Here is a 25,701-nt window from a genome sequence, read left to right as displayed (position 1 = left end):
AAGACGTCTTTTGTTTGAATGCCTCTCTGAAATTGTCCATTAAAGCCAAAACACAGAAAAAAAACACATTACCTTCCCACAACAGCCTGTGATCCGAGGACATAAGAATCAAAACAGTCGATATTGCAGTGTGTGCTACTGCGGAGCCTCCAGAGTTGTCGATTCTTGCTCCCACTCTTGGTATTTTAGCCCACACACATACCCACTTGTCCTTTTCCGAGTCCCAATGAAAAGTAAAATAATCTGCAGGGATTTAATTCATAATGACCATGTAAACAGGCTTTTCCTGTTGCTCATTCCACAGCAGGAGGGATTAGAGGGGGTCTCGCCCGCTGCCACCCATTTCAGAGCTACACTGGAGGTTTAGGTGGGCCCCATCTGCCACACGGGGTTAAATCCACACTGACCCTCCAAGTCGCTTAAAGTGTCATCAGCGTTAGTGAAACTGAGAGACTAAACTGACGTGGAGTTAGAGTTTCTAGTGGTAAATGAGGATTGGCAAAGTGAACTCTATTCACAGCATGGAGTAGCCTGTGATTATGAGCCACGGACAGATTGAGTTGAGTACTCGCTTCATGAAAACATAATTTAATACCGGTGGCCGTGCTGCTCTGCATCCCCAGTCACTTTAAAAGCAAAACTAGGAGCTGAAGCTGCAGCCAACAGGTTTTTTTTGAAGGCGTGTGGCACTGCCAGCTACCTAAACGTGAAAAAGCCACTCAGGTAGTCGGAGGTCTGCGGTCGTCTGTGTGCCAGAATGACCAGCACTCCTGCCTCTCTGCAAATCCCCAGACAGTTTGTCCACAGATTGCACTTCTTCCACAAGTGGAGCCAATCAGACCTTTTGTTCTGTTGCTACACTGGCTCCCTCCACTACTACACCACTCTGAACTCTTTTTTTGTGGTATTAGAGCCCAAATGCTATGCCATTTCTGGTGCTGCAACATGGTGGGAGGGGGTTGACTACTATACTACAACTAGTACTACTGCTGTACTATATGTCTCCAGTCAGAGAACACAGTCATCAGTTGGATTTCAGCTTTGCATGTGTGCAATCTATGCTGCATATAGGCTATGTGACGTGTTTCTGATATCCAGCATGAATTAAAAGCATTTAAGGACTGTAAAAAAGACATCAGCATACTCTCAATCCAAACAACTGTTGCAGTAACCATATTAACTGTGTATTCAGTTAGCATGCAGGCGAGGCTCGTTTTTTAACAGGCTAATTACTGAATCAAGTCTTCACAGTGGTGCAGAAATACACATCATAAACAAATGAGAGAGACTCAGGTCATGGTGCAACTATCGTCTGTGTCTGCTGCTCTCCGACAGAAACATAGCGAAAGGAAGTGGAAAAAACGTGTACTTTCAAAGTAAAATTTCAAAATAAGTCGCATGAACATGAAGAACGAGGGGGATCGCACAGGATCACCAAGAACAATAGTCAGGGAAACATTATTATCCTCATGTGTGTTACGCCTTGTGCTAAATGTAAGTCAACCAAAGCAGCGTGTGTTTTATGTTCTGTAAAAAAAAAGTTTTGGTATTCATACATGTCGTGAACATATACGCCAATGCCGATATATTTGAGGTTGGTCCATATCGGGCTAATATAAATGTACTGGCTGACCAGTGTATCAGTCTCGCTCTAGTATTAATAATTCCAGTCAGCATTGAGGTAGTTTCGTTGTTTCCCTGAAGTGACATGAAACAACAGGAATTTTTCTGCCTTAAATTGGTCATGAATAATTCAAACTCTGTGAGAGAACTCTTCATTGGTATTTTGTATAATGAGGGACACTCCTATTTGCACGAGCACCAATAATAACATTAATGCTACCTCTCTCTGTTTTTTTTTCATCCCCCACCCATCTCACAACTCTCTTACCTCTCTCTCCCTCTCACTGAGGGGGGGTTTTATGTTTTTCTCTGATGGATTTTTCTCTCATTATTCTGCTCAGCGCTCGGGCTGCTCTCTATCTCTCTGTGGTGGCCGTTTTCCCCTGATACTTGGTAAAGACAGCCTCCCGCATGCACCAGGGTCCCACCATATCTCTTATTCCCCTTAGAGAGGCAGCTCTGAAGCAGTAGGTGTGTCTGTAATTCTGCTCACTATTACATGGTGCAACTTAGTGCTTAGAGCTATGGGTGACAGCTAAAGCGATGAATTGTCTGGGGTAAGTACACCTTTGCGTTCTTTTTGTAATTGAATTTTGTTCATGTTAAGGTTTTATGAAATATGATTGTGGCTGGTTGTTTATTTTTGGGCGAATTCATGCATTTCTGTGAGCTGCACTGTTTTGACAAAGTGCCATCAGTGTAATTATGTATGTGAAGTGGGAGGTGAGTGAATATTTAATGCAGTCTGAGACAGTACAAGGCGGTGGCTGCTGTCGATGTTTAATATCTGATGTTTTTGGCTTCGCGTTCCTCTGCTCCCAAGTTGTTTTCTACGCTTTCTTCAAGGCAATTTCCAGCTTTAAATCTATAATTTATTAATTCAAGTGAAGCGTCAACAGGGTGTTCGTGTAGTTTGATGTGGTGCGACCACACTTGGATGGATGAAGACTGCTAGTTTTAACACAGCAACACAAAGACACACTAGTGTGCAAAGTGGCTGAAATCATTAGGATGAGTGATGCTCTGCTCTTAGTATGTAATCTCTTGCCACGTGTTTCAGGGTGTGTGTATCTGTGTGTGTCTGCATGCTTTTGAGCTGAATGTTGATTTTTTAGATTACATAAATATTCCTTTTAAACTTTATCTGCTTCATTATATTATATCATGTTCTCTGAAAATAGCTGCACCTTTGGCTCATCTGTACCACATGATGTCCACAAACTGCATGGGTAACATTATGGTCATGGAGATTTGTTTAAAGTAGGTCCACCTTTTTAGCTTTCTAGATATTAATCAGCTCCTCTTGACCTGCAGTGCATTATTGAAAAAGCTTTCTTTTTCAATAGTAGTGATAATAATAGAGTTTTAATCTTAGCTGCAGAAGGCAGCAGATGCAGCGTGTTTGCAACCACTGCTGAGCTACACAAGATTGGAAACATTCACAGGCTCACAAGCGCCTTGTAAACTGTTTTCATTAAAGTGGGCGATGAGCACAAGCAGTACTAAAGCTGGTGCATTCTCAAGTTGGAGTGGAACAAGTTGTCTCTTCTCATCAGTATGCACATCTATTTATCTTTGATGGCAGAATTAGACACTGCTTGATGTGACTAGCTAGTTCAGAGTGAAGGAAGAGCAAAAACCACAATGTACCGACTATGACAGTTTGATTTTCAGCAGCACGATCGGGTCTAGGGATGGCAGTGCCAATCGGTCAGTCTCGGTCTCCCAATTTTGTCCAGACTGATATATCTTGACTACTACTGGATGGATTACCACTGACACTTGTACAGACATGCTCACAGAGAATGAATCCTACTGACTTTGATTGATCCTTTTGACTTCTCATCTTGTTCACGTGTCAAACATCAGGCCTGCGGGCTCAATCTGGTGCCCCACGTCATTTTATGTGGCCAGTGAGAGAATATGATTTGAAACAATATAAAGAATCTAATTTGTACAATAGAATTTTATCCTGTATTATGGAAGTGTCAGGTCCATAAACAACACACTGATCACATTTTATAAATAAATACTGGAATAGTTGTACACATGACAGTCTGCTTGTGCTCTCAAAGATCTCCCACGTTTTCTTTTATATCAACTTAGTTTCTATTCTATTATTCTATTTTCTATTTCATTCTTTATCTTCATCTGTATCCCTTTTGATCGCACGTATTCTTAACCTCTGTAGTCCAGTGTGCTGACTTTTTATACCAGCACCATTTTTAATAATCTACTTTTGACAAGTTCCTGGACACAGACCAGCCACCCCGTGATGCTCATAACAGATTTGAAAGCGCATAAAAATGATCTTTTAATTGCACCGGCTTTATCCTTAAATGTACGACTCACCACTGTGCTTGACTTTTTTGGCAGTTTTCACAAATAGATCACCTAAGAAATATTCTCTCCAGCACATTCTCCATTATTTTACACCTGTCTATGTAAGGTAAGGCAAGGCACCCGTCTCACACTGGTGACATTTAAGCTATGTCTGGACACTGGAAATGAAATGAGGTGTCCTCTTTGTAGTTTTCTGCTTGTCATTCTTCCCTTTTGAGAAATCCGTCCCTTCCTCCCTGCTTGCTTCCTCCTCCACAACCCTCCTTCAGATAATTATAGATCTCTGTTCCTTATAAATGAGGTCAAATCAGAGCACTCATTTAGTTTCCAAGAGTTGACGAAGAAAAACTTTTTTGTGATGAGGTGGCTGTTTCAACAGATGGCTGTGCAATCGGAGGACGTCTGTATTTATAAGAGCATAATGCTGAAAGCAGCAGCTACACGCACAGACGTCCCAACACAGACATGTGCTGTGTGAGAGACAGAGACATATTAGCACAGTGATATGAATAGATGACAAATAGCGGGGAAGCACAGATAGCAAACAGTGAGGGACTGTGTGGGTTGCTACACCTACATCACTACAGAACATTTATTTATATCTCAGGAGGAGTCTGCTCATTTGTAGCCTGTAGTCTGTGCTCAGGCAACACTGTCTCAGGCTGTAGTCAAATACATGAACACCTCAGACCCAATCACAATCTGCAGAGGCTTTGGCAGCACGGCTAAGAATATGTGCCCTATATCTTTAACTGAACAGATTTGTTCCAAAAATGAGACATCCACCCACCCACCATTTCTTAAAGGTGGCAGCGACAGTAAAACGAGGGACAGAATGACCACTAAAATGAATGGTGTATGTTTTTGAACTTACATCCACTATGTGTAGATTTAACATAATTTGAGCAGCTTTTAAATTGTTTTAATGGTAAAAAAAAAGACATATTTGCTGAATATTATTGAAGAGAAGATACTTTGGAAATGCAAATGTGCATTTTTCCCATAAGAGGGAGGCTACATGTGAATAAATATGAAGTCAGCTCAATAAAACGATCAGTGATTTTATTAAGTATACTACAAGGACTTTTTAACTGGTTATGAAATAGTCTCATTTTCATACTGATTCTTGTCTCTATATTACCTACATACAGAAATGGGATCAGCAGCAAGAAGACTGGCTGCATAGTTATATTAATGCAGCCGCTGGGTTGGTTCCCCTTGAAATCTGTTGAAATGATTTACAGAATGCAGACTGAAGGAGCCTTTGTTTACATTTTCTCAAGTTACAGTGAATAGTACGTTAGCCTTTTAAAAAGAAGCAGGAGGATTTTTTTTTGACATTACATTTTGTGGTTATAGTGGTGGAAAAACTGCTGCTTTTTTTCCGCAGGAGCTTCCAAAATCAACACAGTATGAAAGTTCCTTGTAGCTGCTTTAAAATCCGTGTAAAGCAGAAATAAATATATGTTTTGAATTTGTCACAGCACAGAAAAGTGTGTTATTAACCACCCAGCCAAATTTCAATGATTAGATAAAGTGCCAAGTATGTAAAATTAGGTTTCATAATCGTGAAAAAATAAATAATTTTCTCTGCTCTACAACGCTGGGTGTGTCTGCTTAAAATAATAAAATATTTAGAATTAAAGGCCTATCAGAGTAATTATAAATCAGTAGTAATTTAGAGTAAGCCAAGCCCCCCAAAACCATGGATACTACACTTCCCATAATTCAGCTTGATGAAGTTTTTCATTAGATCCCTGCTGCCTGAATGCCCACATCTCCACATGCCAAGTCTTTCTGTTAATAGTTATCTCAATAAAAAAGAACAGCTCAAGCTGAAATCAGGATAACACTGATGATGTCTTTAATTCTCAGACATCTTTTATACTCGTTTTAACCATTTTCACAGGAAAGGTAGTAGTGCTCCTTGTGACAACTGATCTTAAAGTTTAAAGTTGGTAAAGTGCCCCTTTTATAGGTATTTAATTGGGCAATTTAATCATACTGCCGCACACTTAACTTGCTGTCTGTTATTAAAAGTCCATTTAAAATACATAATTCAAGCAGGAGATGAGGGAGCCATGTCAAAAACTGCAGGTCCTTTTGTCTTGTGTTGTCGTGGTGCTGAATGGAGAGCTCCTGTCAAGAGGGTAGCAGCACACGCTGTGGTCTACCACAGTGTATTTTTTTATACGACCACTGGGGGGCCCAAAGTAGGAAATGTATTCTCAATGCCTTTGAAATATGAAGTGTTAAGACTTCTGTACTCAATAGATATGTGCTGTAGCATTTTTCAAGGTAGTGCATCTCCTACCCCTTTCTACCCTCAGCATATAATAGTGAACTTGCATAAGTTGAACTGCAGTGTGCTGCATTTACTTTGTTTATTTGACTTGGCTTAAATTTGTGTGGACCACAGTCTATCATCTATGGAGAACATCTCTGACCTTATGGCGGTATCTTTGTACATCACATAAAGAGATTAGTTCCCGACAAGTTTGAAGGAAACTATCGTTCACAGCTAAAAAATGGAGTGAATTGTTATTTTATGACTGCAGATCAGCTCCAGAGTGGCATGGCTGACATTATCAGCCAGACACACAGATGTATCTATGCCTCTATATATTTTGACTGATAAGTAACAAGACAATTCTGTGCAGTGATCAATCAAGAAAAGTGTTTCAATTGCATAGTGTGTCTATCAGAGCAGAGAGAACTCTTTAATAACCGATTTATCAAAAATCTTATATTAAAAATGACAGTTTTTTGTCCTGAATTCATGTTAAAATCTGATTATGAGCTATTATATTCTTAATACTTTTTTAAAACTATCAAATATAAATGTTAGTATCGGGTTATATTCATTAATATCAGGCTTAAAATATGTGTTTTTCTTCTCTACGGCGTTCAGTATTTTCAGAAAAGAGCTGTTCATGCAAACGGCCGGTGTTGTTAAGAGAAGCTGTGACCTTTAGGTTCTACATGTAAATGAGATTTTATTATATTCCCCACAGCAGCAGTGTCACAGGGCTGGAGGTGCTCTATATTTACCTGAGTACCTTTTAATAAAGTGCTTAAACAACTCTGGATAATGAAATGAACAGTGTCCAGGCCTCACGTTTGCTGTGAAGTTGGTTTTTCCCTCTCTCTCTCTCCTTCTCTCTGTACAATGAGTGTGTCCTAATTGCTTTATTTAGCTGTCAAAGTTGTTTTTATGCAGCTTAATTAGCTTCTCGTGGACATCTACAGTGGTAGCTGTTATCTCTCTCTCTCTTGTCTCTATCAGCGAGTTTGTTGCTAATTACTCCACTGGTGCTGTTTTTCACACCCCTTGCTACACCCAGTGTGCTTATGGCTGATTCATCTGATCAGCAGATCAGCAGCGAATCAGCTAGTGAGAACACAACAGACTGGTGTAGGTTGTAATCAAATTTGTGTCCTCTCTCAGTTGTATTTTTATGCCACTATGATTTAAACATGAAATCAAATAACTTCTGACTCGCTTGATGTATCAGCTGGGATTTCAGCTCTCTTTTATTTACCTTAACTGGTGCAGACTGTATGAAGCTGCAGCCAGATGTTTAGCTAAGCTCAGCTTAGCATATAAATACCCAGAAACAACTAGCCTGGCTCTGAAGGTAACAGAATCTGCCTACCAGCAACTCTTAAGCTTTTGAAAGCACCAAGAGTTGTTTTCCCGTTTCCCAATTTATAGCTAAGGTAGCCAGCTGCTAGTGGTCCCTATTTATCTACAGCACAGACTCTCATCTAACTTTGGCAATAAGTGTATTTCCAAACAACGTCTACTATCACATTATAGTGAATGATATGAAAAAAAAATAAATAAATAGCAGCTTGCCTGCTCATACTGTCTATCAGCAGTCTGTGATAATGAATGAATCACAGGTGTTGATTTACTGTTTTTGGTTTTCAGCCAGTGATTTATTTTTACATTTCCCAGGGTTACTTTAACCCGTTACTACTTATCATGTTTATCTTTTGTCTCCATGGCAATATTGTCTATGAGAGCAGGGGTTCCCAAACTTTCTCATGTCAAGGACCCCCACAATAGATGCACATTAGACCCTGAGGCCCCAATTTGAGAGGATTTTGTCCGAAGGAGTCCCCTTTCAGTATTCTTTCTTTTTTTTTTTTAATTTTGAAGATATAAAGAAATCAAAATCCATCTTGATTAAATAAAATTGTGATAAAAGTTAATCCACAGTCCTTTCAAGGACCCCTGCTGGTCCCCAGACCCCAGTTTCAAAACCAAATGTCTGTTAATGCTACTGACTGATGTTACAGTGAGTGTTCGATCAGCCTCTTAAAAAGAAGCAGGAGGTTTTTCTTTATTTTTGATGTTGTATTTTGTGGTTATGCTGGTGGAAGTACACTTTTGTCCACAGGTGCCTCAAAAATCAACACAATATGAAATTTCTTCATCACAGCTTTTATTATCAAAATAATTATAATATCAGCACTATCAGAATAATTATAAATCAGTGGTAGATTAGTGTAGATTAGAGTAAGCAAAGCTCCCAAATCTTTGATCCTACACTTCCCAAAATGCAACTTGATGAAGTTTTTCATTAGGTCCTTCCTGCCTGAACTTCCACATTTTACAAACTTCAGACCCCTAGTTTGTGACAGTCTTTCTGTTAACAACTGTGAAATAAAGAAAAGCTCAGGCCAACAATTAATTGACATCAGTAGGACATCTTCAGGTTTATTTTCTCAGTCATTGGAGAGCTCCTTCCAGGGTCACAGAAGACGTTATATAACTGATTTCCCACGAGGGGTGGTCTTAACAAATTAAGATTGCTGTTAGCTGACGACAGCATGAATATCCTCACAATTCTAGGTCTTGGAAGTGTGTGTGTTTGTGAGTTTGCGGGTGGGTGGTTGTCTTGTCTTCTGGCAGCAGTCCTGATCACTTGAATGAAAGTTGTTTTTTGTTGTCAGCTGAGTCCTTGTGTGTGGAGGACAACTCATTTTGTTTTTGTTCTTACAGTCTAAGCTGTGGTTTGGTAAACAGCCAGTACTCTGTGCAGCCCACATACAGTATATTCCTGTCTTTTACATTTTGCTAGTTAATTTTGTCACAAAATGTATGTTTTAGTTGTTTTGGTTGGGCTTGCTTTTTTGGTACTGACTAGAATAGATCTATAACACAGAGCGTCATTTTCAATTTGAGGTCAGATTCATAATCTTGTTCACATATTCTTTTATGACATATTATAGTTTGCAATTTGACTCATAAAGTTGCAGATTTTAGATGATTTAAAGTGGCTCTAAACACAAACAAGAACATGAGAGACTGGGTTCTACTGTTGAATAAAAAATGTTTTGTTTTGTTTGGCTCTCCTCAAACTAAGGTATCAGGAAAAGTATTGTTTTGGTTGTCATATTCCCACTATTGGAACATTTTAAACAATACCCAGACTTATTGTTTTGTGTTACATCTCAATAGATCAGAATAAAAAAAAATCTGAAAACATAAAATTGCAACACCAGAACTTTTCTGTAAACACATTCACACCTTTTGTCCAGTTGTTGGCTAAACTGTCTCACTGACAGATTGCTGTTATAGAAATAGTTTGAAAATTGGAAATATGTTTATTAACTTTCTTGCCAAAATTTAGACAAGGGCATTGATACCACTCTCACGTCTGTAGCCCAAATATGAAAGTACAACCAAGAAACAAGTAGCTTAGCACCAAGACTGAAAACAGGGAAAATGAGCTTCCATGTATCACTACATGTGTGTAGTGAAAATGTGGACATCTAAGCTTTTTTTTTTTATCATGACATGTAGCTGTTGGAAAAATACCGGCCTCTGTATTCAAATGAGAATGATTAATTTAGCTAAACCATATCCACCTACTGAGTGCTGTTGGGAAAAGGTAAGGTCCGGGGTCAATAATATAAGATGATGACGGCTTCCTGCTCTGCGCTCACACTGACAGAGTGACACAGAGGTGAGGCGTGGACGGAAGTGTGGGAGAGAGCGAGAGAGTGAGAATGAGATACTGTAGATGGAAAAACAGAGAGAGAAATCCCATGCTCACTCACTCCCACACCTTTTTCTCTTGCTGTATTCTGGCTCTGGCACCTCACGCTGCAGCAGTGAGACTCCAGCAAGCAGCGAGTGACGAAAAGATTCACTGTCTCTCTCTGCACACAGAGAGATCTTTTCTCCTTTTCAACTTCTCTGTCTTTCTCCTCTCTGGGGACAGCAGGGAAAGACCACCTCATCTGTCCATCAGAAGCCTTTTTCTTTTCTTTGAAGCTGAGTCTTGAAGGAGGAAGCCTGTTGATTTGAATTAGTGTGGACTTGGATTGTTATTTCAGCAGCGATCAAGTTGATCGTCACTTTTTAATCACTGGTCATGCTGGATGTTTGACTTTACTGGAAATCCAAGGTTTTTGATTGTGGACTCAAAATGGATCAAGGTGGATCTGTGATGTAGATCCTTCCTCTTTTCTACTCTTTTTCCTTTTTCTCACCCTCTTGGACAAAAAACTAACATTGCCCCCTTTATTTTCCCTCACATGCCACCATGTTTGCCAGAATCTTCATTCCCAAGAAGCACAGGCAGCGCTTCGACGACGCCGTCAACCAGAACGTGATCAACAGACTCTGCCGCAGCAAGAGCATCAGCGAGCCCCAGGGCAGGATCCGGCGCAGTCGGAGCGAAGATCACTCCGACCGCCACCACAGGTCCAAACGGGCCAGCTCGGTGCCCAGAGATGGAGAAGCCGGAGAGAGGGGTGAGGGTGAGAGAGACAGGGGGTTAAGGAAGTCTGTCTCTGGGATACCTGCTCATCCCCCCATCGGACCCAACCAGAGGTGAGTGCAAATTTATGAGTTGTTTTTTGTAGCGTTTTGATGTTAAGCAGTCTGTTTGGCTCAGTTTTAAGTGTTGTTTACTGTTTGAAACCAGGCGACCAACAGGTTAATCTCAACACGTAGTACAGCAGCCAAAGATTGACTTTGTTATTCAGACATTTACAGGCAGGATGTTTTCAGAATGTGTAAGAAACAGAGGACAACATGTCTCAACCATTATTGGTTTCTGTTAGAACCTTTTATCTTTTTATTTATTAATTTATTTACAGGCTCCGCTCCCTTTCAGATTTCTACCTAGAACCCAACATAAACGGTTATGCTTAGAACCATTTGTGAAAGGTATCAGCATGAGAGAATCTACAGAGAACCCGTCTACAACCCCCCCAGGGTGTTCTACCACGGACCCTTTTTTTATTATGGGACAAAGAACCCAGGACAAGCCCTTGATGAATAAGTTCTTAAAGGATTTCTTGAAGAACTCCTTCTTCCAAAAGAAGGAGATGAAAGTGTTGTTAGGAACTCTTAGTCTCACAAAGTTCCCTTGACAAACCCTTTCTTCAAAAAAGGTTCTTCAGAAGCAAATGGTTCTGTGTAGAACCCTTATTTCCTAGAGTGCAGATTCTTCCATCTTAAAGTCTCGTATAGAAGCTGCACTTAGAAAAACCTAAATCTGTGCTTACAGAGAGCTGTTTTCTCACCCTACAATATAAGTTAGAAAGTGCCCATTTAGCTAAGTAGCTACGTCTGTAGCTCCTTAAAACCACCATCATATCCACCGTGTGCATCTCCTCACCTATTCAACATGTTAGTCCTGCACTGTTGTAGAGCCCCTGACCATTCAACCTCCACCCACTTACACACTGATTACATGACTGTCCAATTAATAACACCACAGCTGAGTGCTGGATTACAGGGGGTGACAGCGCACTCCCACACTCCCACTCCAAGCCAGCTAACTAAATCCCAAGATCTGCTGCCATCCACCTCATGGGAGTGAAATGTGCATCTGAATATGTCGTCAAGTAGAATCATATTGGCAGGTCACACAATAGGAGCTGACTGTGTTAAATTAGAGAGGTTGAGTCGTGTGTGTGTGTGTGTGTGTGTGTACTCTAAGTGGCACAGTCAATAAGAAGTTGTGCTGCATGCTGGTGCCTTCCCTGAATAAACCTTCTCAAGAGTGTTGTGTAATACTGTTGTGTCTTAGATAGAGAGACTGAGGGATAGAGATGGAGAGATTGATAGATTTCTTTCTTTGTGTCTTTCTTTTCTTGGTTTTAAAGGCTGCATTAAAGTAGAGTGATGTAATTTTCTGAACTGTTCTCGTTCAGGGGTTCCAAAGCTTTTTCATGTCAAGGACCCAGTAGATGCACTTTAGACTGTAGACACCCATTTGAGAAGATTTTCTTATTAACAAATACACACCTGATTTTGTCGTGATTGTGTGAATAACAAACGATCTGGTTGATGATGTCATGAAATGGCATGGGATCATGGGAGCTGTTCTTTATTGTCAAACCACCATAGCTGATGAAAATCTATCTGACATGACTCAGGCCAAAATCATGTTCTTGGATGAAGAAATATTAAAGTTTTATTCATGTTACGTTTAGTCCTATGCTCTGACTTCTTTCCTCACGCTCTGACATATCCAATGTATCCCATGTTTTCCCTGCAAGTTGCCACTAGAAACAAACTAGTAACAGCTATCAGGAAAGGCACCATTACCTTGAATAAATTTCTCTTTTTTTAACATTGCTGGAAACATTTGGGATAATGTAAAACGTTGCATATTATAGCTGTAAGCAACACCCTATACTTATTTTTTTAGGTTTGAATAATAATAAGGTCTTCATAGCCAATGCTCAAACTAGGATCACTGTAAATTACAATCAGTCAAAATGTCCAAACCCTATTTCTTCCCTTGTTGGTCCAAACACTTTAGCTTTTCTATTATTATATTTACCCATGTAGTCATTATACCCACATTTCTGATGATTATTCATCAAGAATCTCAAGTTTGTGTAAGCACCAATCATAATCCTTACAATATTGCGGCAATATCAGTAAATACAGTTATTATTTACTATATAGATAGAAACACATGAATCATGGTATTAACTCATCTAACTAATTTTCAAAAATAAAGATGTAACATTTTTTGAATGCATCCACTTCCAGATGTGTTTGAAGTGGACTGTGAGTGGATGGTCTTTTACTATGGTCTGTTTATCTATTGATATTCATACTCGGAGTCAATCACTATAGACTGGAAATTGTCTATTCAAGTCAATACCAGAGCTGCTGCACAATGAGCCAGTATTCGCTGTCTCAGTGGTTTCATTATGTAACAAACTGATTGATTCGTTTGGTTTTTAGCTCAATGAATTTGTGTGAAACCATGCGAAAGTGTAAAGTGAGCACAGCTGGTGTGGACTGATGGAAATCAGGAGAGGCCTTGAGCAGCCTGACAGTCGTGGCCACTCAGGTTGTCAAGTGTGTTCAAGGCTGATGCCGCACCTCTTTTTGTGGCTGCACACAGCCCCGCACACTTTTCTCTCTCTCACACACACACACACACACACAGCACCCAAAGCTCCCATCTGCATTTAGCCCATCTTACATAACAGCCGGTAACCACTGCGGCTATCAAAGAATATATCTGTCTGTTTTCCCTCCCATCCTCGTTTTTTCTTGTCCTCCCCCCTGTTTACATATAGAGGCAGTGTTGCCTTGAGTCGTTTCCATGGCAACGCACTTCGGATAGACAGCACAAGTGTCTCATTTTTGATGTAGCGGGAGGTTCCACCGTGTACTCCTCCATCAGGGTGAACAAGAGCGAAGCACCACCATCAGCAAAATGTCAAAGCTTTTTTCTGTGTTGAGTCTGTCCTGACTTATTTTTATTTGAGCCGGAAGCCGGAGAATAAAACTCAGAGGAAGACGCGTGGAATGACATAGTTTGAGGCTACACACGTTTGGATTTTTATGTAAAAAAAAAAAAAAAAAAAAAGCCATGATTGTCAGCCCAAATCACAAAGTCGAATTCTGATAAAAATGAGCGTCATATCCTCACTTGTGCGGACTCCCACCTGCAGGAAGTGACAAATCAGAAACAAAAGTGATGCACAACAACAGCTTTGTAAACAGCAGTGAGCATCCCTCCCATCCCATCTGGGCTCCCATTCACAGAAAGGTTGTTATGCATCAGTGTAGCACAGTGATGACACAGTTAATACTAAAACTATTCACTGTTGGATTGTGGATTGACACAAATTGGATATCAAATTAATCTTTAATTCACTTAAATCTCTCATCCCAGATTGTCTCATGTGAGAGTTTGTGACCTTTCTTTGTTTTATGTCGTATTAGACTAAATATCTGAATCAATCTGGACTCATTTTTTATTCTTTTCTGAAATTTTATTGACCAAACGATTAATCAATGGATCAAAAATAAAATTAACAATTTAATTGACAATGAAAATAATCATATAAAGTTGCTGCCAGAAGGAAACTCTTTATGCTAAGCTTAGCTAATAGCTCATAGTGGTAGCTGCATATTTACCACAGACTCTCTATCTATGGGCAAGGGAGCGAATAAGCATATTTCCAAAAATACCAAACCACAGAAAGAAATATATGAAATAAATTTAGATTAATAGTTGTTAAGTAATTGAGTGGAAATAACCTGACTGTATTTATGTTGTAACCTCTGCTCTACCATATGAGGATGAAGGAATAATTTGAAAATGCTTAGTTATACTGAACCAGCATTTTATTGGTGTTTTTGTTTTGTGATCTGATATATTTCCAGTTGAAACAGGAATAATTGAGAATGACAAAGTGAGAATGGACTGTGAAGTGTTAAGTGTTCAACACATAACAAAAGAAAGTGTGGCTCATAATTTGTGAGATGATGATGTGAATAAGAGCTGAAACAACTAGTCAAATATTCACTTAGTTAAATTATTCACCAACTGTTTTGAGAATCGATTAATCATTTTGAGCCATTTTTCAAGATCTTCATTCTCTGATTTTGGCCTCTTAGTGTGAATATCTTCTGGTTTCTTTATTCCTATGACTGATATAAACTGAATGTCTTTGTGTTGTGGATGTATCTTGGGCTTTGGGAAACTGTCATCAACTTGTTTTACCATTTTCTGACATTTTTTGGACAAAATAACTAATCGATTAATCAAGAAAATAACCAACAGATTAATCAGTAATGAAAATAATTGTTAGTTACAGCAAGTTAGTTACAAAAACTATTGATATTTATCAATACTGCTACAATATTATAGGAATGAGTATTGGTGCCTTCACAAAATATTAATACAGAGATTCTTCATAAGTAATCATCAGTAATGTGGATATAATGACTAAATATGTAAAGGCAAATAACAAAACAGCTAGAACAGTCTGGTAAGTTCAGAAAATTATATCACTTTCCTGCACTGCAACACTTACGTCATGTGACAATATAACATCCAAAATCTATGATAGCATCTAATCTAATATTGAAATACTGATAAATTGCGCAGCCCTAACTCAAATGTGCTGTTTATTAATATGATAAGTCAAGACTTATTTTCAGGACTTGAACTGGCTGTTTATTTGTTCGTCTCACTTCCTGCCCTTCATCAGGATCGTTCGTGTCTACAGGGGGAAGAAGAACTTTGGCTTCACGCTGCGAGGTCACGCTCCCGTCTGCATCGACTCCGTCATCCCAGGTGATGTTTCTATATTAAATGCGGTACAGTACATTCTTGATAAATGCCTCCACTCTGTGCGGTGGCTTGACCCAAACATTGTTCTGTGTTGGCTGGCGAAGGAGGGGGGCGGGATGCGCTTTATGTGGGTGAGTCTGTTGTGGTGCCAGCCGCTGGGGGTTGAAGGTGATCAGGAGGTGTTTGTGTGTGTGACTATGAGTGTACCAGGAAGTGGATTTGTCTGACTCACAGATGAATGTTAAGAGGAAAACACTTAGAACAGGCTGTGCTGTACAGTAACAGATACTTATAGCAGTCAGTCAGTACTACGCAGTTACATTCAAAGACTTTACACAGACTTTAATCCGGAGGTTCAGTTTTCTTGATATCCTCTTTATGAGTTTCACTGAGTTTGGGAGGGTGTCACGTGTTTGATTCATGTTTATCTTTATGTTCAGTACAATCAAATCATACTGAGAAAATGACTAAATTGTAACAATACATTATTGTTTTTCAGAAATTGATGATTAAAAAAAAACAATACAAATTTAAACCCCTTACAAATGGGATTTGAAATAAATAAGGACATGTTATATAAACATTACATGGTTGTATCATCATATTTTTATACTACATACTTTTGTTATCATGACCTTCACACTCTTTTCATCACAGTGTTATGTTATAATGTTGTAATGTTTGCATACAAGCGATGCCGGGTAAAAGTCTTGAATCTCATATAATAATTTTTATATAGTTCATTATTTTATGCGTTTATCCAACGGACACCCACAGAGGAGGATATACTTTGTAACAAACTTGAATTCACAACAAACAGTCAAAATATGATAGCTGTTGACATTATATAAAGATATCAAAATAATATCTGTAAGAATGAGTTCAGCATTTTTGGAAACAGACTTATTCACTTTCTTGTTGTTAGGAAAGAAGATTGACACCAAATTTGTACTAGTCCAGTAAATATGAGGCTACAGTTATCAGTTAGCTTAGCTTAGCATAAACAGTGGAAAGAGGCAACATAGTCCTCCTACCAACATCCTAAAGCTCACCAACAAACATGTTATTTCTTCACTTTACATTTTACATATGTTTTACATATTCACTGTACTATTTCTTAACGCAGCCCTTTATGAACAACAAAACTTGTCATTTTTAGGCTTTGGATTTCACGCAGATTAAACAAGTCACATATATAATGTTGAGTGAGCCTTGGAGGTGTTGGTAGGTGGTTATGTTCTGGACAGAGCCAACCAAGAAAGTGATAAAATGTATTTCCCAAAATGCTGAACTATTACTTTGAGAATTTTTATTCTGATATTTCTTTATGATGACATCTGCTATAATATTGTATTTGTAGAAGCATTCCAAGAGCATTGATTTCTCTGTGGGCGTCCATTAAATAAACACAAAATAATTAACTCTGAAATTCTGCAAAGAAAATGATTACATGAGATTTAAGACTTTTTTTTTCTGGCATTGCTGGTGTGCAGAATGATGAATTTAGTAATGTTTGCCATCTTTGTGCTAAGCTAAGCTAACTGGCTGCTAACTGTAGATTCATATTGAATTTCCAGAACCAAGAGTGTTATCAATCTCCTCTTTTAACTCTAGCCAAGAAAGTGTAAAACGTGTATTAACTAGATATGTCAAACTATTCCTGTAAGGTTATAGAACTGTTCTTATCAGCATTCAGCAGTGTTGATTACAAATAGCTTTCATTTTATACATTTACATCAAAGCATGCAATAACTACAAAAGCCCTGTGTGTTGGGTCCCTCAGAATTTTTTATTGTGTTATTTTCTTAATCAGTATGGTCAGTGTATCCTCATTTGGATTGTTTCTTCTACTGAATGAATTTTTGAATAAAATACAACCAGCTGCTTTTACCAGAGAGTAAATTGGCATGAAAACCAAATACTCTGTTAAATATTTATCAGGGTAATTGCCACTAAGAGCTTTTGGTGAACATGTTAATTACTTTCTTTTTTTTTTTCCAGCAGTAAAATGTTATTTAATTAACTGTTATTGCTTTCCCAAATAAAAGTAGCAGACAAGAGAGGCTGTGAAGTTGCTGTTGAGGGAATTTGCCAGGTTCTTCTGTGAGGAGGGAGGTGTGTGCTATGAGTGTGTGTGTGTGTATTTGATGATGACGGCACTGTTCCCGCCCACCATCATCTCCCACCATCATGTGCTGAAGCAGCCAGGGCGGACTGACTCAGTGGGCCTTATGGAGGTTGATATGGAGATCGTGGGGGTGGATAGCATGTCTCTGATCGTGATCTGTACGCAGATCCTTTACTGATCACCAGAAAACCACAAACTGTGATTCTGAGTCTGTCTCGTGGCCTATGAATGTGCTCAAACCTGCTCTCCATTATCACATCAAGAGTTTAGTACATCCAAACTTAAGAAAGGATGACATGACATTTAATGTGCAGAGAATTGAGCAGCGAGTTGACAGATGAGGAGGCGATGGTGGACGGGTACAGAGCAGTCAGAACAGATTCTACCAGGGATTGTTTTGACAGCACTGTTTCCTTACGTAATGACATTTATCACGGAGATCTTCTCGTTTGCTGATGGGCTTTTGTTGGTCGCCGTACGCAGATTGACAGCATCACATTAGTCACCATCTTTCCCTCTTGTGCCCGTCTGTTCGGTGCACCTTGTTAGCTGGTGAGCTTGTGCCAGGATCCATTTTCATTCTCTGATTGATGTTGATGATTGATTTCCTGCCATCATTGTCTCCCTCTCAGATAGTCCTGCTGAGGAATGTGGACTGAAACCAGGCGACCGAATCCTCTTCCTCAATGGACTGGACATGAGGTTTGTCTTGAATGGATAACTAAATTATTATTAGCAGCAGCAGTTGTAGTAGTATTTTGTCTTTGCCAACAGTCCTAGTTCTTGAACTCAGGCAGTATATTTTGAGATATCAGGGCTTGTTTTTCTCCAGGAGAAACCATCTGCTACCACTATAAAAAAAAACTATCTTTCAAAGGGCCAGATAATCATCACCAAACGCATGAAGCTTTTGTTTGGTTTTGTCATAGTTTCCCTTTAATGATTATTTCAGTGTGTCTGCGCTGAGTTCTTAAACTTAAAAGCAGTGTGTGCATTGCTTCTTCTTCCTGTCAGTCATCCTCTGGAGAAAATGAAAGTCTCAGCCATGAAAACAAACCCTCCAAAAATGTAGTTTTATCTCACTCATCTGATTTTGTAAGTATTTGTGATCCAGAGGAAAGAGCCAGAATGGATGGAAGAATGTAGAAACAAGTGCAAAAATAATTACATCATAAAATTCATTAAAAAAAAAGACCAGAAATAGATTGAATAATTCAACTTTTTGCTAAATACATTTATTCACTTTCTTGCCAAGAGCGAAAAGAAAAGATCAATACCACTGTCATGCCTGCAGAATAACTATAAAGCTACAGCAGCTGGCAAAAAGACTAGAAACATGGGGTAACAGCTAGCTTGGCTCTGTTCAAAATCTGAAGCCTGCTAATTAACACTTTACATCTCGTTTGTTTAACGTGCATGAAAAAAAAATACACGTGTAAAAATGACAAGTTGTGGCGTTACGAGGGTTGTGTGCTAGACTATTAGTCTGGCACATAACCCCCGTAACAGATTTCGTCACTGCTGCAAAGAGCCAGGCAAACTGTTTCCCCGTTTCCACTTTTTGTGCTAAGCTAAACTATCCAGGTGCTGGCTATAGCTTCATATTTAGCGTACGGACATAAGAAAGTCATTGACCTCCTTATCCAAGTCTCAGAAAACAGCTAGTGGCTAGTGGAAATGGCCAACAGAAACAAAATCTCACTGTTTGCGCCTCTAAACCTCGCTAACAAAATGTATTATCTTATGGATTTACAGGGATTTATGGGATTTTCCTGTTTCCACTCTTAAACTAAGCAAAGCTAACAAGCTGTTGGCTTTAAACGTTATGTTCGCCTGGAAATCAAAATAACATATTCACATGGCCTGTAGTGCTGTTTATCCATCTAATTTGTTTTGGTGTGAGTCGCTGAGTTTTGGAGATATCAGCCGTAGAGATGTCTGCCTTCTCTTTAATATAATGGAACTAAAATGGCACTTAAAAAATGCACTTTCTTTGTACCGCAGATGAAATGACAGTCAGTTTCAAAATGAACCCAGATAAAATCCCTGACAACTAGTATTACCATTTCAAATCATTGTGGCAACTGTGTCAACCGAAGCATCATCGTAGTTAGCAACAGTCTCCCAAAGCAAAGCATTTTGCAGCAAATTAAGATACTGACATTGCAAAGGACATGATGCCATTTCAGATTGTTTAGAGATTTTCAATATAAAAGTTTGTGAAATGATCTGTGTACTTCTAGTTCTAGTTCCATTATATTTGAGAGAAGACAGAAATATCTATGGTTGATATCTCTAAAACTCCCCAACTCACACCAGAACAAACTAGATGGATAAAGAGCTCTACAGGCCAGAGGAAAAATATGTATTTTTGAGTTTGGGGTGAACTGGTATTGATCTTCTTATCTAACCCTTGGCAAGAAAGTGAATGTCTGTATTTCCCAAAATGTCAAACTATTCTTTTAACTCTGAATATCATTTTATTCTCCTTTTAACCTTACACGTGTGTCTGTGTAGTCACTTTTATATAGCTCTATATCACAGATTTGCCTCAGTGGTCTTTATAATCTGTACATCTTACAGCACCCTCTGTCCTCAGGTACAGTGTGTATGTATGGAGCGCTGCATGTGAACACAGCCTTTATGTAAACAGAACTTGTATTGTGGGAGTACTCATCATTCTTTTGTGGACTTTACAACTTCTTGACCTTCTGCCTCTGGATTTTCAGAGAGTGTGAGAATGTGGGAGTGCAGATAAGAAATTCACCGTGGACGAAATTGAATTGCACGTATATGAACTCAGCAAATACACAGCCGGTATATCAGCCGGTATACTGTACATCTATAGAGCTCTGCGCGGAGAAACAGTATTACTCATTCTGCCACACTGATAGCCATGTGAAAGGAGAATCGCAGAGCTGTTCCCATGGCTGCCTGATGAACTGATTTGATTGGTGCTGTGTAATTTTGCTGCCCTCCCTGATAACACAGTGCTGCGGCAGTAGGAGGTGATCAGCAAAACAGTTGTTCAACAGAGAGAAAGAAAATGAAGAACAGATAAGTGGGAGCTTTCAGTGTTAACAGAGTAAGCATGTGGTGACGGGTATCTGCAAAAATTAGATATTTTGAATAATAAATTAACTTTGTCGAAGTCGCACAGTACAGCATCACGACCTAGACTAACCTCATCAACACAAAAGTGTGAAATTAGTCTTACAAGGTCTTGTAGAGGAGTCACCATGTTGCTGGGCACATTCACTGCCAAGAATCAATGCAATTCACACTGTGAAGTGAACTATTTGGCTTTATATTGATTTATCTTAGCAAATCTATATTTTAATTTAGTTTTTGAGAGATTGGTGATAATTTCTTTTTTGGTTTTCTACTTTTCTCCTACTTCACCCTTCTGATTTAGGAGGTTTCATTGTCTTTTTTTTTTTATCTATTTACATGGGTAAAATACTGTATAAGAAAAGGAAAACAAAACATTATTTTGTTTTTGCTGTTTTAAGGTGTCACAGGCCAAAAAATGTTGGGAGAAACTGTTTATATCACTGTTAGATGATTTCCTCTGTTTGCTAGAAGTCATGCAGTAGATTTCATTTTTACAATCCGTCTGCTTTATATAGATAAGATGTGCGATGTTCTCGGATTTTGTACCATAATATAAGTGTGAAATGAGTTTTCAAGGTCTTGTAGAGGAGTCGCCACGTTGCTGGGCACATTCACTGCCAACGTTCAATGCATTTCACAGTGTAACTCTTTGGCTTGATATTAATTCCTCTGACAAATTTAGATTTTAGATTTTAGAAAGATAATCACTGATTTAAAGATAGCTAATTATCTGTCTTCTGCACGATTTTACAACTTTCTCTTCAAATTTATTATTTTCCCATTACCTAGTTTACTCACCTCATTTAGGAAATCATTTTTTAAAAATCCATTTATATGCATAAAATAGCAATTTATAATTACCGTACAAACTTAAAGCTCCTCTTACTAGCTAATACCGAGCTGGCAACACTTGTAATCTTTACTTTTTTCTTGGAAATTGCTACATAATTTTACATCTTTACAGTTTAAAAAATATGTTGATACTGTATACTAAGGGGAGGAATCACTCTTTTTGTTTTACTGTTTTAATGGGTCACAGCACAAAAAAAAGTTTCGATATACAGGGTTTCTGCAGGTCTGTAAAAAGTCTTAATTCAAATTTTAGACTTTAAATATTTTGAATACAATTTTAACAGATCTTCTTGAATGTGTTTTTGGGAAAAAATGTAGGCTATTGATCACCATGTAACAACTACAAAGCAAAAGCAACATTGAACCATTAACTACTGATGCAAACTGCATGTACAGTACCAATCAAAATTGTTGACTTTGGACTTGTATTCTACTTTTTTACCCACATGCACTTCAAAATAGGCCTTAAACTGCACCTATAATGGCCTTAAAAACTCTAAAATTTAACCTCTTGAAGCTTCTGTCCCTCTCAACTTCAGTCTCTTCTTCTGTCTCTCTTTGTAGGAACTGTTCCCATGAGAAGGTGGTGTCTATGCTGCAGGGCAGTGGGGCGATGCCCACCCTGGTGGTGGAGGAGGGTCCATCTGACTACTCATCAGACCAAACTGACGCAGAGGAGTCCCCAAGCCTGCCTCCCACCACATTACCACGCTCCAGGTCAATACACACCAACAAACCTGACATTTTGATTTGACATTTGCAGAAGTTCATCGTCTGCAGGGACGAACAAACAAACATCAGAGCCCCATGTCAAGTGACTGAATTTTTTGATTCAGCAGAGAAACTGTACTTTAGTAAGAATAAATGTATGTTAAAACAATGTTAATATTCCGATGTCCAGGTCTCCGGCCCTCAGTTCTCTGCAGTGGGTGGCAGAGATTTTACCACCCAGCATCAAAGTCCATGGGCGGACATTCAGCCAGCAGCTGGAGCACCTGCTGACCATCCAGGAGAGGTACACGGTCTGCAAGGCCCTGGAGACCTTCTTCCAGCACAGGTCAGTGGGATGGAGGGATAGACAGGGTCTGAAAATAAGCAGATGGAAGGATGCATGAGGGGTAACAGTCTGGGCAAGGCGAGTCAGATCTATTTGGTACACAGGCAGAAGCACAAAAACAATAAAAGCAAACAGACGCACAGAATAAAAACAAAACAATTGAAAGCACACAAAATAAAAACAATAAAACAAGCTAAAAAAAGTTTGATTTTAAAGAAAATACATAAAAATAATGGTTAACAGGTAGGTCTTCAGCTTGACTTTGAATGTAGTCAGCATTGTTTCAAGCCTTAGCATAGCAGCTAAAGGAAGCTTCGCCATGAAAGAAAGAATATATAGAATTTTGCTTTGAGTTCAGTTACCAACATCTGTCAAACTATATTTATGAAAAGACTCACTAACTAGGTAACTTACATTGTACTGAAAAAAAGCTGTTGCCTGGGAAACTGTGTTTTACTCAGTATATCAGGCTGCTGTGAGTGTTCTTAATGCAGGCGAACGAGAGAGAAAGGAAGAAAATGAATGATGGACTGTGAGAGGAAACAAATGCACATAGCTAAGCAGGATTTTTATTCCTCCCAATTGGCACTGACAACATTTCTTCAAGGATGAACAAGAGAATGAGAAGGATGGAGCGTGAGCTCTGCAGATGATGCAAACATGTGATGCTGCAGGATTATAAGCAAAAACACCAAGTGAATGTTTGTATGTGCATACAGTATAAAAACCCAAAGGCATAACTCCTACCGTAACTGACATGCCTGTTATCCTCCCACCTTTACATAATCTTTTTTCATCCTAAATCTCAGCCTCAGATTTTTTTGTCATTACAACAACAAATATAAATCAAAGCTAAATCAATTACCCAGCAGTAAACAGGGGCCAGTTATATAATAAAGACGGTGTGTATCTGTATGGATGCATTGTGTGTGTGGTTTTGCAGGAACGTGGACACGTTGATAGTGGATGTGTTTCCGGTGTTGGACACTCCAGCCAAACAGCTGATCTGGCAGTTCATCCACCAGCTACTGACGTACGACGAACAGGAACGCTGCCAGAGCAAGCTGTCACGCTTCCTGGGCTTCAAGAGCAGTGGTGAGCCAAAAACGCCACACAAAGATGATCTGCACTTGTGAGAATACACACATACAGTATCAACAGATTGTTACTAAATGACTTGTTTGATTTGAAACATTAAAAATAAGGTAAAATATATTATAAATAATTGGTTGATGTGATTGAAAAATCAAGCTTTTATTATTAACCGCCTGATGTTTTATATAATTTAATACAGGCACAACGGGGCAGCTGTGCGTAATTAGCCTTTGAATTATGTGTACATATGTGTTTTGCAGCGGTGTTGGAGCCTGATGTAGGTCCAGAGCACCACCGGCGCAGCAGCTCCATGCGCGTGACGGGGTCATCGTACCGTAGCTGCGTCCGAGAGAGGAGCTCTGACGACTGCATCATCGGGACTCACCTGGGAATGGGTACGCTGCACATAACAACAGCAAGAACAAGGATTTACTGCCCCTGTGGCACAATATCACTGTAATCTCTGAAGAGTTGGTTGGGTTTATATCAAGTTTTTAATAGCTTTCCAGCTCCAGTCTGGATCAAAAACTTCTCACCCGAATGGGAATTTATTATTTTCTAAACTGAACAGAAGGTTCCTGCTCGGAGACATCAGATTCTTTTTATTTTATTTTTTACAGACAGTATTATCTGTTTCTTTCAAAACCTCACTGACTAGCACTGCTGAGCTTCAGCCCTTTCTGACAGTTGCGTGAGTGTGTGTTGGATGACACTCAAACAAAACTTTCTTTATTTACTGTATTAAAGAAGGGATTAAAGAAACAGAAATATTTGCTACTCTGACAACAATGCTATAGCCAGCTCTTCTATTCCAGCCTGTTCCGTCTGTTTTTGTTTGCGTGTTTATTACAGTTAAAATCGATGCTGAATGTTCGCAGAATGAGCAAGTTTCTCTGTGATTCATAAGAAATCATTAATCTTTTAAAAGGAGTAGATGTTTATAACAGTTATATTGAGCAACATGTTAAAGGAGTCTGACAGACAGTCACTCAACTCCAACTCAACAGTGTGTATTTTCAGAGCAGCGGGCTTTTGTTTTCAGGGTAACAGGCTTAGCTTTACGTTGACAGACGATTGACAGTTATACACCCGATCAACTTACAGTGTTGGACCTGTCGTCATTTGTTATTGTGAGATATTGGTGTGTTTGTCTTGCACTCATGTAGATTAGGTATCCCTGCAGCCTGGAGATCAAAATCAGAGCTACAGAGTTAAAAGATAGTGAATATTGGACATAGTACATTAATCAGTTGGACAAAAATATGAATCCAATAAATGCCATTGTTGCTCCATAACTACTGGATGTGTAAATAGGCAACGGTTTGCCATATCAACTTCAAAGGTGTTGTGATATGTCATTGAAGTGTTCACAACTGGCTTCTGCTGCTCCTGAGCAACTAAAAAGATCTTTTGTTACAGATATGAAATAATTTTTTTGCTTTGTTATGAAAGCTAAGATATATGTATATGTATTTTAATCTTTTCTTCATTATTGCAGTTTTTTGGGGGGGGGGTCCTGCAAGGAAAATCTGGGTAAAGACAGAAAAGAGCTTCTATCAGCAGTTACTTTAGCAAGGCATCTACCCCCAGTTGCCCCAGTTGAACTTCTCAGAGCTCAGTAATAAGGCTGTGTTTGCACTGGTCAGCTCCCAGATGGGAATGTGTGTAATTGTTAGAAGACAAAGACAGATGCTCAGAAAATCCTCTGTGGATACGAACAGTAGAGGTTACATAAGGTAAAAGCTGCCATCACCAGTTCATACATTAAGTCCATATTTCAGCTGTCTTTGTTTTAACTGATGTCCCCAAGCTATTATACAGCTTTAATTCCAGCTGTTTGAGGCTTCAGGTTTTTCATTCATGGTTACTCTGTTTTCCATCGCCATTGCTAAACTCCTGCTTCAGAAGCC

The 25,701-nt window shown here is 39.0% G+C and overlaps 1 protein-coding gene across 1 annotated transcript in view; it reads left to right on the top strand.

The window, feature by feature from the left end:
- The window catches only part of grid2ipb (glutamate receptor, ionotropic, delta 2 (Grid2) interacting protein, b), a 43,766-nt gene that overhangs the window by 4,777 nt on the left and 13,288 nt on the right, over window positions 1–25,701 (top strand). The window contains exons 5-11 of the mRNA XM_084741474.1: window positions 10,538–10,816; window positions 15,463–15,548; window positions 18,306–18,375; window positions 22,204–22,356; window positions 22,541–22,696; window positions 23,640–23,791; window positions 24,052–24,186. Coding sequence (XP_084597600.1) covers window positions 10,538–10,816; window positions 15,463–15,548; window positions 18,306–18,375; window positions 22,204–22,356; window positions 22,541–22,696; window positions 23,640–23,791; window positions 24,052–24,186 — 1,031 coding nt within the window. The remainder of the gene's footprint in view (window positions 1–10,537; window positions 10,817–15,462; window positions 15,549–18,305; window positions 18,376–22,203; window positions 22,357–22,540; window positions 22,697–23,639; window positions 23,792–24,051; window positions 24,187–25,701) is intronic.

Source organism: Lutjanus erythropterus, chromosome 17 (genome assembly GCF_056507025.1).
Source record: "Lutjanus erythropterus isolate fLutEry1 chromosome 17, fLutEry1.hap2, whole genome shotgun sequence".
Taxonomy (NCBI): domain Eukaryota; kingdom Metazoa; phylum Chordata; class Actinopteri; order Lutjaniformes; family Lutjanidae; genus Lutjanus; species Lutjanus erythropterus.
The sequence above is the reverse complement of the archived record's forward strand: the minus strand, read 5'-3'. Positions and strand labels throughout refer to the sequence as shown.